The 16,312-nt window shown below is 47.1% G+C and overlaps 1 protein-coding gene across 1 annotated transcript in view; it reads right to left on the minus strand.

The window, feature by feature from the left end:
• The window catches only part of Med27 (mediator complex subunit 27), a 190,152-nt gene that overhangs the window by 107,036 nt on the left and 66,804 nt on the right, over positions 1-16,312 (minus strand). The window contains exon 3 of the mRNA XM_005346174.2: positions 15,434-15,564. Coding sequence (XP_005346231.1) covers positions 15,434-15,564 — 131 coding nt within the window. The remainder of the gene's footprint in view (positions 1-15,433; positions 15,565-16,312) is intronic.

Here is a 16,312-nt window from a genome sequence, read left to right on the forward strand (position 1 = left end):
GGGGAGCAGGACCCTGCAGGAGGAACACTGGGGGGAACAGTTCTCTAAGTGCACATGGGGGGAGCAGGACCCTGCAGGAGGAGCACTGGGAGGAACAGTTCTCTAAGTGCACGTGGGGGGAGCAGGACCCTGCAGGAGGAGCACTGGGAGGAACAGCTCTCTAAGTGCACAGGGGGGGACAGCAGGACCCTGCAGGCAGACTAAGGCATGTGCTGCACCCATATGATAGACAGCTGACACTCAGCAACTGTGCATCGGTGAAAGCAGCAGCAGTCACTACTGGTGCTGGGAGAGTGTGCAAGCATGCCACTTCTGGGGCGGGCCACGTATCAATGTCTAGCATTCAGAAACACCGCTATGTGGTAACAGTATTGAGGCTGAGAAAGACCAGGGTTGGTGGGGTTCCGCCACAGAGTCCTCTTCTAAGACGCTCTTGTGGCAATCTGTGGGGGCATCAGCTCCTTCAGAGCCCACCCCAGCAGCTGGAGCCTCCTGACAGAGTGAGGCCAGATACCAAGGGGCACTCCCTGCCTAGTGCCAGACAGCACTGGCTCCGGACTTTCCCAGGAGGCCAAGGCCCTGTTGGATGTAGGGAAACTGTTCTCCTCTGGGCTAGCCTGTTCTTCCCCTTCCTTTCCCAGGCACTGAACCTTAATAAACACACCACACTGCAGCAGCCATGTTTTGTACTGCTAGCAAGTGGAGCTGCTGGAATCTGGAGACTGTGGACCAAGTGTGAGCTCCAGTGTGAACACATGTACAGCTGAGGAGTGACGGCGCCTACCAGAATGACTCAGGCACCCTAGGCGGTCATGTTCATTTTCCCTCTATGGCTGACTGGCTTTGGCCAGTGAGCTGTCATCTCATTCCTTGAACTCTAAGGTTATAAATCCAGACTCATTTGTAGCACAGAAGTATCTGCTCATCCTAGCTGATAAAGTACTGCCTCTGCCAAAAAGCAGTGTACACTGGGCAAAGCTCCAGGGCACCAGGAACACTGAAGCTTAAAGCTCTGCAACTGAGGCAACCACACCCTCCCAGCTGCAAAGAGTCAATCAGAAGCCCCGGGTTGAGGCGAGGTTCACAGACAGCTCTCTAGCAAGCATTACCTCCAGGAACAGCAAAACACAGACCTTGCAAAATCCCGAGGAAAGACAGATGTAAGTGCGTTCTAGCCTGGATTAGTCTTCCTGTGCTTGTGTCTTATCCAGGAGAAGAAGAGGCGTGGCGGACTGTCAGCAGTGCTGCTCTGACGACCTCGGGAAAGTTCTCTGCAGCTGGAGTTTCCCTGACCCAGGATGAGGGTGGAAGAGACGCCTCCTGGCTCTTCCAGTCTGGGTTTCATGGTGCCCCAAATATGCTTCCTCAATAATACAGACATTCCTTTGGAGTGAGGACAGTTCTGTGTAGTGTCTGCATGTCTGCTGAACAAACTGCATTGGATTAATTGGTCATAGGGGTCCTCTAAATTCTAAGTGCTCCTTTGTTAAAAATAAAAATCTGCCAAAAACCCAGTTATTTTGTAAAAAGTCATTCCAGCCCACATATGATGTGGAAAAGTCAGGTTTGTACACAGCCTATGGGGGTGAGGACTACTTTAACCGACAGCAAGAGGAGGTGGAAGGAGGAAATATAATTGGCAGCTTCAATTTACTTAACATATACATAATTTTTTTTTTTGATTTTTCGAGACAGGGTTTCTCTGTAGCTTTTAGGTTCCTGTGCTGGAACTAGCTCTTGTAGACCAGGCTGGCCTCGAACTCACAGAGATCCGCCTGCCTCTGCCTCCCGAGTGCTGGAATTAAAGGCGTGCGCCACCACCGCCTGGCCATATTACATAATTTCATTGTTACATTTTTTTCCCAGCATGCCCGAGCCTAACCCCCTTCCCTATGCACCACATATGGAGAAGAGCGTTCTAGAGTCAGAGTTTAGAAGCCATGCTCACAGCACTGCTGCTAATAAGAAAATGTTACTGTAAGCATGGAGAGAATTAGGATGACTTTCTATAGAGCACTGTGATACCCTGCGAGTCTCTGACGACAAGAAGTCCTCAGATCTACCCACCACATGGGGAGCTGGAAAAGTTGCAGTGGGGAAAGTCCCTAGGGCCAAGAGTCACAGTCCTTCAGAGGTGTACCTGAGCACCGAGCACACTGGGAAAAAGACCTGGGGACATGATGTCACTGGAGTCTCTCTGCACACTGGGTACAAATGGAAATCTGGTGGCAGCCTATACTATGGCAATGTATCCTCCATAGTTCAAGGTCAAGCTGTTTTTTATTTGACCTGAGACCCAAGTCTAGTTACAGAAGGTTGAAGATGAGGTCACTGGGCAACAAGAGAGAGATGAGATGAGCAGGAGGAATCACTGCTTAGCTGGCCTTCCTCTGGATTACAGGTGAGTTTACTTGCCCCCTACAGCTGACTCAGCACTCAGCATCCAGCATGGACATCAGGCTTTATTTCCTGAATCATAAAAGTAGAGCTTAGTGCAAACAAACAAGAACAATGTGACTTTAAGCCGGGTGTAGCAGCCCTCGTAACCCCAGCACTCAGGAGGTAGAGGCAGGAGGCTCAACACAAATCTGAGGCCATCTTGATCTATATAGTGAGTTCTAGACCAGCAAGGGGTACAGAGCAGGATGGGTCTTGATAAACGAAATTAAAGCAAACCAAAAGAATAGCAAGAATAGAATGAATTTAGCCATCAATGGTTCAAAGATTAAGAAGCACACACACACACACACACACACACACTGACACAAACATGTCAAACCAAACTTGCTAGAAGCCTATCACCACCATCAGTCACTCCAGACCACAGGTATCACATCCACACAGGAAGATGTCAAGAGCCCGAAGCTAAGGAACAAAAACCACAGGTAAATGTTTAGACCCTTGCACATTTGGTTTCTATCTATCTCCTTTGAACTTCCCACGGCAGTTGAGGGATGATGTGCACACAGTAGGTGCTCAGCAGATAACCACAGAACTGCAATTAATAGTGTTTACAACAGCCCTGTGTTAAAGCCTCTGTGAAGCCTTCACAGGAAAGGCTGAGCTGCCTTTTCGACCAACCCTAATAGAAGGCCTGACCCTTGCCTGCACTTCACCAAGGAAGACACCTGGGAGTTCAGTCAGCATCACTAGTCATCAGGGACATGCCTGTGGGAGTCACGGTGAGAGTGGGGAGCACCTGTCCTCTCAATACAACTCTGGAAAACATTCAGGGAAGCACTCTGCCTTTTATGAGAAATGGGGAATCTTTTACGTTCTGATTAAGAACACACAGCACCCTAGATGGGAAATGGGAGTCACTGGGAAGCTCTGTTATAGCGTTCACCGCAGCTGTCCATCAGGAACACTCAAAATACAGAGGGTACACATCCCATTCTCTCAACCCCTAGGTATAGACACAGTAGAAGAAGTGGTCCAAAGATCCTCAAAGGTTCTTACATCCTTCATATCACCTTTTCTGGACCCCAGTTCCCTGTCACACTGTCTCATTTCAAACCTTGACTACTGAGTATCAATTTACTAAAAAGGTAAAACTGTACATCCACTATGTGACCAAGATACTGTAATTCAAAGCCATTACACAGGAAAAATGGAAGCACATGTCTACACAAAGACATGTTGCACCCAAGCAATCCAAATGTCATCATAGATAAAGGGACAAATCGTGGAATATTCAGAAGACTATTATATAGTAGCAAGAAGAAATACCCTATACGCGAACAATAAGGCTAAATCTCAATGGTAATGCCAAGAAATAAAGACAGATTTTTAAAAATGAGGGTACATGCTATATGACTTCATCTACATAGAGTTTTAGAAAATGCAAACTAGTGTACACAAAGAATGATAAAAGGTATGGGACAGTATTGGAGGTGGAAAATAATGTTAATCTTCTTAGTTATTGAAAGGAGGTACACATGTTTGTATAATTTCACAATTTAAATACATATAATTTAATCATACAATAAAGCTACTAAATAATGGCTATAAAATACACATCAGATCTAAAATAAGCTAAATTGTCACATGTATACAAATATGTACATATACCCACAAAATTTTAAAAATCTAAATTGTGTACTTGTGATTTTCATAAACACATAAATCCTCAAGTACCCATAGGGCAGTATAGCATGCCTAGTTATATAGACTATCTGCATGAATAAAATTTATATATTTTATAAATATATAAACTAGTATAGTGAAGAATTAGGGTGGAACCTTCAGCCTTTCTGAAGTCACAAGCTAAAATGAATGAAGGAGCTGGAAGTAGACGACATGGTGATGTCTGCATGTTCTCCTGAGTTGAACCCAGCTGGCCCCGGCTATGGCCTTAGTGAGCTCTGCAGACTTTTTCCTCACAGTGAATACAAGCTCCGGCAGGTTTTCCTGGAGAACTCAGGTATCAGTGGGAGCTGTTAACACTGGGATGTCTGGGTCTCTCTCCCAAGCATCCAATGTGGTTTCAGTGGACAGCTGTGGCTATCTCTGGCTGGCTGGGCCCCTTCTCTTAGGAGCCTGTTCTGCACTCACCGAGTTCTCTGAGTGCCCACTCCCTATACTTCTACATTCAACAACACATCTCCACTGCCTTCACCATGCCTCCAGACTGAAGGAAAATAACCGATTCTTCCCACACTAGAACTCAATTGGAGAGATTTATGTCCCAATCAAGCTAGCAATCAGTATGACAGGGGCAGCAAACAGTGCTTCTCGGTTTTACTGTTGAGAACTGTTGTGTGTCCATCCGGCAGTGAGTGCTGGGCTGACTGGAAGGTACTACAAGTCCATTCTACCTTCAGCGACTCCAGCTTCCTGGGACCCAGGCTCACAGAGGTCACTGTACCTGGGTTCCTGGCTCACTAATTCTTCATCACCTCTATGCTACGTGGAGACTTTCGTGACTGAAGTCTATGGCTTACTAATGACCAGTGTGGCAGAGAGAGAAACACACCAGGAGATCACAGGAATTACTTTTCAGCTCAGGCAGAACAGAAGGATTTCAAAGAGTCTCACTTGCACCCAGCTTTAGTTGGGAACCCTATGGTGTGAAAACTAATAATCCCAGGCTCCAGCTCTTCGTTAAGCAAAAGAATTAAACAAATACCCTTTACTTTCAATTACTTTATCGTGTCTGCTGTTTGGAAGACCGTACTAAGCAAAATCTAACATATAATGAAGCCATAGCTTTGTTTACTGTGATTCAAACTTGATGCAATGTTTTAAAAAAAATGTTTTTAGAAATTAAAATAAAAAGGATCAGCACCTATCTGATGAGCCTTGGGATACCACCCATTCTTTTCTCCTTTTGCCCTGAATGGCCAGTGATGCAATAGCCACAGCAGACAGCTGTCTTCCTGGATAAAATCACCTTGTAAAGGAGAAATGCATTAGAGGGCGCAATGAAATATCATTTGAAACTGATTCTGCAGGCTGCCACGTTCCACTCGGGGCTTAATGGCTAGGTTCTTTATTACTGTTTTCTAGTCTATGCGACAGCGCAGTGATTCAGTATCTACAGAGGACACCGAGTTTCTCAGTTCTCTGTCACATGTAGTCCGAGACAAATACATGACAGGGCAGCTGAGAGCGGGGCCAGGACTAGAGCCGGTCACTGAGGGCTGCAGGTACCCATGAGGTCAACAGGGCAGGGTGTGACAGAGCTGTCACCAGAACTCTGCTCTCCCTTGGCACCCCCCGTTTGGCTTGTGCATTCCCCTAGATTTTGCCTAAGACTGCACTGGGGGCAGCCAGGCCTGCTTCTCCAGACATTATTTTGTTATTGCTGTTGTTGTTGTGGAACAGAAGATTTTTATCCTAAAGTTTTCAGATACAGTACCTACAACTTTCCTGTCTGCTCTTTTAGGTACCAACAGTCAACCACAGTCTGAAACGTCAGATTACCAGTCAGCATCCCAGAACTTGCATTCCAAGAACCCTTATTCAAGTCATGCCAGCAGCCCTGGACTTGCCAAAGAAGCTGGAAAGGGCTCCCTGTAAGTGAAAAAGCAAAGTTTCCAACTTGATTTTCAAAAATAAAAATAAAAAGATGCTGAGGTTCCTAAGATCTGTGAAATAAGAACCTCAGTCTGAGAAACTGGGAAGAAAATGCACTGCTCCTTGCTGTGGGGAACATGGGAATTAGGCTTCATCACACGGGCACTTAAGGAAAATGTACGTGTACGCATGAGATTCAGTATTCATAGTTCCCGTTATCTGAAGATGTTCTGTAGATAAGGGGCATGGATGTACATATGAATGCAGGCAAGAGTACAGTGTGCCTGATGGTCCAGCAGCACTATCCACAGAAAGACAGTCTCATGACCCCACTCCAACAGCGGTAGGATGCTGACCACAGTACTTGGCAACAGGATGCTGGTGTATTTAAAGTAAATGTGGTCCATCCATCACTCTGCCTGAGATTTGTGAGCACCTAATGATGTGCATGCCTTGAGAGGAAAGCTTCATCTCTCCCCCTGCTTATCGGAAGTCTTTTCTGTGCCATGATGTTCCTGGCCTGGAGGTCCACACACCTAACCTGTTCTGAGTGAAAAGGACGCATGGGTACATGGAAAACAATAGGTAGGGGTGGGGATCACAGGTCCAGATGGAGGCTGGATGGGAATGGGGCTGGGGATATCAGGCACCCTGCCACAGGCAGCACCTCTGAGTACAGGGGATCAGAACCCCCGGCTGAAACAGGGAGCAAAGTTCTGCCATATGTCTCAATTATTACAGTCCCAAAAAGCTACAGATCTTGGTCTGTGGCTATTAGTTGAACAGAACACAGTTCTCTCAAGGGAAGAGAAGCGGCTTTTACAACATATATGCTAATGAATCGCAACGATATAGAGCATTTAAAACAAAATGTCCCTATATTTATTCTCCATGGACAGATTTTTGCATTAATATTTATGAGGGATTCCTCGTTTATTTCTCCCAGAGACTTTTCTCCTGCCCAAAGAGAGGGAATAAAAGATAAGTAACATGAACCAATTATCTTTTAAACAGCTACAAAGGACTAGCTTATTCATCTGCAACCTGCCACTTGATTCATCTTCCTAATATACCACTTTCCACACACTGCGCCCTGCTCACCCACCCCAAGGGCCTGCTATTCCATAGTGTGCTAAGGCTGGCCTTTGGGCTCTGTCCTCACAAAAGGTTCCAAGCCCACCTCTGCACCTGCCCCCCACAACCCACTTCTGTTTGTCTATACAGCACTTGGTTCCTGGTCACTTAAACATCCAGTACTTACAGGTACAGTTCACTACAAGTCCTGGGTACTGGGAACACATGGAAACTGCTTTGTAGGTGTTCTTGGTGAGCTAGACGATGACTCAGTAGTTAAAGTAGCTACCACATAGCATGAGGACCTGAGTTTGAGCCCTAGCACCTATATAAAAAGCTGGGTATGGTGCTACATATTTAAAATTGCACCACTGGGGAGAAAGAGACATGAGGATGCCAAGCGCTAACTGACCAGCATTCTAGGAGAGTCATGAGCATTCAGGCCCTGGTAAAAGACCCTGACTTAAACAAACAAGGTAGACACTAGGTGGACAGCTCCTGAAGAACAATACCAGAGACTGAATTCTGCTCTCCACAGGTATGAGCATGAGCGTGCGTGCACGCGCGCGCGCGCACACACACACACACACACACACACACACACACCCCGGGGGTGCGGTGGTCTCAGCTTTATCAGCCAGGGAGCCACATAGCAGCGTTTGAGATACAGTGGAGTAGCTAGGTGTGGGTGATATGCCATGGAGAAGCCTGGGCTGAGTGAGGAGTGAGGGAGCACTCTTTCACAGGAACTACATCACACTTTGACTCCCCCTTAGACACAGACTCAGACTCTTTCCACCTCTACCCGCCAATAACATGAGGGCATATGCACAATAGCAATGATCATGGGCTTGTCTCTCCCCAAATAGAGACTCTAAAGAACAGGGAGGACATAGAGCCAGAAGGAAGTCTCCACACCCTTGGCCTCAAAATACTTTCCAAGTCAATTTCAAAACCAGTGGGAAACAAGCAGGTGTAAACAGCAGCAAAAACAGGGAGTGAAATGTTGCCTGGGCTGTTAGGCTTTTACAAGCCAGTGAGCAAGGCTGGCTGGAGAAAGCCTCTGGCCTGCCCTAGGCCCTGGGAGGCTGAATGTCTAGACTTCCTCCAGAAGCTCTGGAGACTGCTTCGGGCCTGGGTTGAGGTGGCTCTTTAGCCATAGTTATAAACATAGCTGGCTACAGCAGAATTCCCACCAATATCCTCACTTTTGCATGCAAACTAAAAGGAATAGACTGGAAACTGCTGTGTCCACAAGAGAGGGCAGCAGTGGCTGCAGGGTTTGAGATTCCTGTAAAAGGCAACTCTGGCCATCTCAGCACCGCTCTTCACACTCAGGACATCAAGCAGATGGAGCTACAGCGGGGTTTGCTTGCATGGGTGCTGGAGACCTGAACTCAGCTCCTCGAGCTCAAGCAGCAGCTCTCTGCCCTCTGGGCACCTCCAAGGCCCACGTAAATGCTTTCTGAGGGAGGCTGACGCTCCCATCCAGTCTTGGAGGAGAAAGTCCCGAGTCAGAAGCCCAGGCGTGACGGGCTGAGCTAATAACTGAGCTCAGCGGCAACAGTTATTGGAAACTGATCTCCTCCTTATTAATATGGTCCCGCAATGGAGGAAAAAGATTTCTCCATGTTCTAGAATGCAAACAATGTTTTAATCTTTAATTATATTCTCAATTTCAGCTCTTCTGGAGAACTGCAGCCACCTAGGCCTAGGATTATTTCTTTATTACACAGCCTCTCTGTGGTATTTAATGAATATTGTTACTTAATGCTCGCCAATGGGGGAAAGAAGACTTAGTGAATTTCCACCTAAGTTTTGAAGACTTTTCCCCAAACTCGGCAAACTTTCATTTGCACGCTTTCCTCCTCTGTGGGACATCAGTACAGGCCAAACACTCGCTCTGGCACAGCCCAGCTCAGGCTGGGTCTGCTGCACGCTGGGAAAAGCCTCCCAACAGAGGGCCTGAGCTAGAGTCTATTGACAGTGGCTTTGCTCAGGTCAGGCTGAACTCGGCTCTGCTGAAAGGAGATGCAGGGTCAAGTTCCTGTCACCATCAGGGCCGGTGAATTAATATAAATTAATCACCAAATAACCACAGTCTGACCTCAACAAAATAGTAGTCTTAAAAAAAAAAAAAGGAAGTTCAAGACACCACTACCACCACCACTACAAGGATGCACGCTCTTGGTCACCAGAGATGACTTTCCAGTAGAGCTTCACATCTATAAGGGGGACAAAGATGGAAAAACAAAACCTCCTTTTAAAAAGATCCTCAAATCAGAGAAAGTGGCAACAGACAGCAAGCCATAGGACAGTCTCCTACACAAGCACTGTGTTGCTGGTGATATATCCATGACCCCAGAAGCTCCACTCACTCATCTTTCTCACCCAGGACACACAAGGCCACTGCCTTGCTCCCTGACTCCTGGTGTCTCACACCAAACAAAAGACAGTGTGGGCCTCTGAGAATGAAGCAAGCACGTGGAACTGCGAGTGGGTGAGCTAGGGAGCCAGAAACATAGTGGAGCAGGAGATGCGCCTCATTTGACTCAGCTCCCAGAGCAACATCAGTGGCTTACAGAAGGCGGCAGTCTATGTTCAAGCAAGGGTTAAGGAGAGTACCATTATCTCCCTGCCCTGAGTTGATGGCACATCTTTCCAGTACCTGCGGAGCACATGTTTGCCACTGGCAATGCTATTTCCTCAAATACATGGGGTGTGAAGACAGCACCCTTGAGGGTCTCAAGTAATTCTGAAAACACACAACATGTTGAGGAAGGGCCACGGGGAGGTTCAAAGGACATCAAGAAAACAACAGCATCAAATGGGATAAACACTGATATACACAATGTAAGTGACTCGCAAAAGCTAAGCACTGAGCAAATGGGAAACAGACAGCACATTCTGCATCCATTTGCATGATGTTCTAGAGACAGCAGCTGGGGGAACACCAGAGACCACACGGGGGTTGCAGAGACAAGACTCTAAGAGCTTGGCTGTAAAGCAGAGCTGTGTGACGTGGGAAGGGGTGTTCAGAAGCAGAGTTCCTCCAGGAGATGGCTTTAAACAAGCATCTTTACCTACTAACAGGAACAAGCCAAGAAAAGGAAACACTGTGGTATGGGCTGGAACAGAAAGGCTGATGGGGAAACAGTGAAGAACAGGCAACGAGCGGAGAATGGCTTGTTCCTCTCCAAGGAATGCCCTAATGGAATGGAGCTCAGATCTTTTCACAGAGAAAAGCGTGGTGAAAAGATGCTCTGACCCAGGCAGCGTTTTCAAAAGAACCTTTCAGAGGAACTAGGTTTTCTTCAGATCTAAATGAGGCCGAGGCATCCTGAGTTGGAGCAGAGGACTCTTTTGTCTCTGGCCACTGAAAGCCGGTATGCCATTAGCTGTGGACCCTTCAGCCTGACAATGTGGATCCAACCTAGCATCCCCTGTTAACAAAGAAGGACACCCAAAACTGCTATTGGGAGTAGCACAGCATAGCTATACTGACATATACTCCTGACATATTAAATATAGATGTCCAGAACAAATGAGACAGCCACTCTAGAAGCTAACTTCAATCCAAAGGGGCCAATGGGTACTGCTTCCCAGGAACAGGGAGACAGGCTCTTTCAAGATGGACAGCACTCTTTCTGCCAGAGATGCCAGTGAGGAGAAGCGCTCAGACAGCTGGAGGCAGAGTGCTCAGCAGCGCACTGTGAGCTTTCTGCCAGAGATGCCAGTGAGGAGAAGCACTCAGACAGCTGGAGGCAGAGTGCTCAGCAGCGCACTGTGAGCACCCTCCATTCGGTGGAAACATTTCTATCTCTTTGCAAGCTTTTTGAGGGGTGTGGATGTGTCTTTGAGGGGTGTGGATGTGTCTTTAATCCCAGCACTCACTCATCCTAGGGAACACAGGAGCAATCATGTCTCCAGGTGACTACTGTCCAAGCCAGCACATGTGAAGCACATTCTACACCTGTCCCATATTCCTGTTTATGGTGGCTGCACAGGGCGAGCACAGGGGTTGTGAGAGGAAGACACCCAGGAAGCCCCTGGGGCTTTCTTCACTGTTAAAATCCATCCTAGCTTAGAAACCTGGAAGCCTGGCAAAGCTCCTGGGAGGAAAACCTGGTGAGACTCCATGGCATCCATAAGAGGATCCCTTCCAGTACCTGACACAGGAACTCTCTTGCTTGGGGACCTGTCTACACACACCTACTCTCTCCTTACAGAATACCAAGAACAAACCGAAGTTCAATTCCACAAAAAGTCCAACCTGGAAAACCACTAAGTTTAATCCAGCTTCAGAGTATGGGTGTTCCCAAAGCAGCCATGCATAGCAAAGTCTCATCCAGGACGGAAGATGACTTCCATAACACAGCTAACTTCCATACTCAGTTCACTCTAGCAACTCCATGCCACGAGGTCAAGTGCAGCTAGGGCAGAATTCCATGCAAATGGCCAGGAGATGGAGAAGAGAACCGCCAGAACCTCAAGTGAGGGATCAGTAGCCCCCATCCCCTTCTTCTGTGATGGAATCCCAACAGCCAACAAGCCTGATCTCGAGAGTCTCTTGTAGAGTGATGGAGGGGACGATTGCCTGTGCTCGTACCCTGACTGGGACTACAGAGCTTGTCAGTTACAGGACTTGGCACACGCTCTTATAATGCCTGTGACTTTTGTTCACCTGTCTCTAGTCTCATCAAAGTCAAGAGGACCCTCAGTCCTCCCTGCCCAATGCACAAAGTGGACCTTGTGGACCAGAGTAACCAGACCTGACTGGGGCTGCTCTCAGCCATCCTTCCCCAGTGTCTCCACTGGCAACTGGAAGCTTTTAAATCCTGTCCACACGGTTTTCGCCATGTTTTCTCTTATAAAGGATGTCCATGTTCTCCTGTTGAATGACATTTAGACTCAGCGACTCATTTCTACTGCAGAAAACGGCAGACAACAGATACTCTGAGACCAAGCTGGAAAAGGACAACCCCCTCCTGGCTCATCCTCTTAGCTGCTTTTGGAGAAGCCAGTGCCATACCAGAGCCTGGATGTGGGAAAGAAACACAACCTCCCGTCATCAGCCAACACCGGCTTGCCTGAGGCTCAACTCTCTTGGAATGTTCTAATGAGACACCAACCAAGGCCATAGTCAGAGGACACAGCTGGGGTCACTGAGTGGCCTTGGTGGAACAGTTCCTGACCTCAGCTGAGCCCTTAATGACTATGGCCCTAGCCAGTGTCTCGGTAGAACATACTGGAAGACTGAGTCAGATCTGCGTAGGCAAGCCACCCAGAACCCTGACCCAGGATGACAGGACACAGAACACCGCTTATTGCTAACAATAACACTATATCCAGGAAGAATTTATCTGACAGCATTAGGTAAAGAATAAGTTGAGGATATTGGGGGTGGGGAGACAGGCAGTTAATTAACATAGCAACCTTGGTGAATCTGAATGTTTCATAGGGGGCTCAAAAATTTTTCTTTTTCTGTCTTTCTTTCGTTTTGTTTCTTGAGACAAGGTTTCTCTATGTAATGGCTCTGACTGTCCTGGAACTCACTCTATAGACCAGGCTGGCCTTGAACTCACAGAGATCTGCCTGCCTCTGCCTCCTGAGTGCTGGGAATTTTCTCGGGAATTTTCTTAAGGACAAAGTGAACTTATGGTGACAATGTATAATGTATACATTGTATAATATATACAATGTATAATAAGGATGCTGCAATGAGGACCTCCCTGTAGGCAGGCACAGCCATTACACTATTAAGATGTCAGTCTGACGACCTCAGAGAGCACATCATGCGCCTTCTCCATCAGCGACCATCACAACACACTAGCACAGGGAAGAGGACAAGAGCTCAGTCTGAACCCTTATAGAAAGTTTTCTATGCAAAAATAATTGTGAGTGTGTGTGTGTTGAAAAAAATGTCTAAACAATACCCACCAGACCTTAAAGGGGCTTCCTTGGGACGGCGTGATGTACTTGCTGCCTTGGGTTTCTCTTTACATCTATCACACATCTATTACCTACAGCTTTTATTTTTTTATTTATTTTTTTAATCTTTTTAAAAAATTAATAACTCCAGCAGGCCACCAGTTATGCTGTGTCCTATTCCTAGCCAACATCAAACACAGTGAAGAGCTGAGTGGAGTCTGGATATAGATCCTGCCTACGAGGCAGTAGTTCTGTGAAGGGGTTCCAGGAGGCTGAGAGCCCCGAGAGGAGAGGTGTGAGAGAAGAGCAGTCCATCTCCGCAGGAAATGGCTCCAGCGGACAGGAAATCATTCCGCTGCTGTATTCTTAGGACGCCGTTACCACTTCTCACTTTGAAACCAAGTATTTTGAGTGATCTATTATAAATGTACGGTGACAGTTGTGAATACTCCTCTCTCTCTCTTTCCCTTTGGCATCTGAACAGTGTCTGTTGATTGCCTCGGTGCTTAAAATAGCTTCTAAGTGTCCTCATAATAGCATGTCACCTGTAAACAGGTTTCAAGCCAATGCAAATTAACAAATGGTGAACAGATGGACCAAGAACTGACTTTTGTCAGGAGAGAGTTAGCAACAAACACTTTTTGGCTTCGGTCTTATGGGACCATTAGAAAGTCTTTCACTTCTTGCCAAACATCTTGCCTCAGTAGACAATCCATGCAGAGAAAATGACAGATTACAAGGCCCATCAGACTTTGGGGAGCTGCGTGCTGAGATATGCAGTCACCGAGTCAACGCGACGCAACAACAGAGTAACGCTCCACAAGAAGCTTTCTGCTTCTCAAGTCAGTCTTTTCAAAGACCAGAGCACACATATACACATGCAGCACGTGAAAACAACTGGGAGACTGCTGCTTGCTCATGCTTGTCTTGTCTGGCAGATGCAGACTGCGAGAGGGTCCGCTGAACATGGAGACACCCGTGGACATGTACCTGCTGCTGGAAAGAGCCTCAGTGACCTTCCCCAGCCCTTTTCGTTCCTCATTCTGTGCTGCAGGGCACGGCCAGCTGAGTCCTCGTTTGACCACTCTATTTAAGCAGGCCTCTCCTCCCCACTTTACTCCTATCCATTCTTTTCCTAGCATTAATTCGAACTGGAAACCATGGTGTTGGAGGCCATCTTGCTCGTACTTACTGCCTCAAGAACTGGAACCTTGCCTGGCACATAGTAGGCACAAGTATTTGCTAACCAGACAAAACCAGTGAGCTCATGAGTAAAAGTGAATATGAACATCTTGTGTGCAAACGATCCTTTGAGTAGTCAATGGAAAGATGCAGCTCACAGCCAAGGACAGGAGCAAAGGCGAGGGTAAAGAATGATGGTGTGAGAACCATCTGAACACACAGTCTCTGGGAGTGTGCACACTGGGAGAGAACCTACTAGCAAGGCCTCTCAGCATGCAGCTTGCCAGCCAAGTTGGTGAACCAACTGAGATGACAAACATTATATACCAAGTAGAAAATAAGACATTCATGCCCCCCCCCCAAGTCTAGGGAAACAGCTCAGTGGAAAAGGACATCCTTGGCAGGCACAAGGCCCTGGGTTCAATCCCCCTGTACACACTTGTGTTCATGTGTGCATGTACACACACAGAAATAGTACAAATGACAGTGTATGATTTTACTTAAATAAAGTTCACGGGCTGGAAAATTGTGGGGTTTTGTTGTTGCTGTTCTTACAGATTTTTGTTTTGTTTTTTGAGACAGGATCTTACTATATAGCCCAAGGTAGCCTTAAACAGAGATCCTCCTGCTCCAGCTTCCCACGTGCTGGGACTCACAGGCACAGGCCACCACACCAGGCTAAAATGAACTGTTTGAAGAAGTGGGAAAAGTACTCAGCATAGGGTTAAAAGCAGCGTGGGTACAGACTAGGACCTGAGGACTCTCCTAGGGTTCTGGAATTGGTAGCTACAGGGATGTCCACAGGAGAAGAAAAGCACCACGTGGTCTGCTGGGCCTATTATCCCTGCTAGTGAGGAAGCAAGAGCACACATGTTACTAGGAGAAGGCAGCAGCCAGTCCAGCTCAAATGCTACCCCAGCTTAAGCATGTACTCTGAGCCTGTGCTCACCAGAGTGCTCAGGCCAGCTCCACTAGTGTTCTGGCAGCTTCAGGACAGGGCTGAGGAAATAGTAAGATATAAAGCATCTAAAACTTCCAGCTGCAAAGTTACATGCTAGACACGACAACTAGGAACTGTGTTACAGCTGCTCCTTAGATATGCGATGCTTTCTAGTCCTGCTAGAAGACGCTGTGTGGAAGAAAACAAAACCTTCCTACCAGCTCCAAAAGAGCACAAAGTAAAGTTCATGCAGGTGTAAATCCAGCTCCCCACAAACCCTTCACTCACTGAGGCGGTAGAACCAGAGTGGTTGGCTGGGCCTTCGGTCTCCTCTTGGCAGACACACCCATCTGATTTGCAGAGCGCTTCAAGGACTGTTGATTCAAAAGGCCAGATGCTAGACCTGCGTGGTACTGCAGCTGCAGAGACAAGAGGGAAAGAACAGCCCATCAGTACAGGGCAGCAGGCATTAGACTATCAATCCCAGGTCATTCTGTCACAGTACACATTGTAAGCTATGTCAGCTACTGCTGCTAACACTATGTTGCAAGGAATTTATTTCTAAAGGGAGGATTAGATGAAGACAAAGAGGCAAAGTTGTTCTTCATGGCAATAATGCACCAATGAAAACGAACGTAATTGGTTAAAATATCAAAGGGCTCCACAGCACCACTGCACTGATGGAGAAAGGAAGTCACACTGTGAACCAAGAGACACTGCAGCAGGCATTTCTAAATACCAGCAGCACCGGAGAGATGTGGCTGTGGGAAGTCACCCAGGTGTTTCATGGGGTAGTCTGAAAGTCTGTGTCATGTTGCTAAGATGTGGACAATCCTCCCAGCGACAAAGTTAGTTCAGGGAACTCTTGCTTGTAATGAAAACTATAAAACTGATCCAGGACTGCGGTTAAGCCAGGACCTCAAGCCGGCTGGTCACACAGGCTGGAACCTTTCTCTGGAGTCACTTTTCCTGTTGGTGACGACAGTATCAGTTTCTGGATAAAAGTCAGCTCAGGACTCAATCTGCTAACAACCTATAAAACAAGCCCTAGCCCTGGAGGGAACGGTGGAGACAGTAATTTATTTTTTTTTTTTAGCTTTGGAGCCTGTCCTGGAACTCCCTTGGTAGACCAGGCTGGCCTCGAACTCCCAGAGATCCGCCTGCCTC

The sequence above is a fragment of the Microtus ochrogaster genome, chromosome 4 (genome assembly GCF_000317375.1).
Source record: "Microtus ochrogaster isolate Prairie Vole_2 chromosome 4, MicOch1.0, whole genome shotgun sequence".
NCBI classification, from domain to species: Eukaryota; Metazoa; Chordata; class Mammalia; order Rodentia; family Cricetidae; genus Microtus; species Microtus ochrogaster.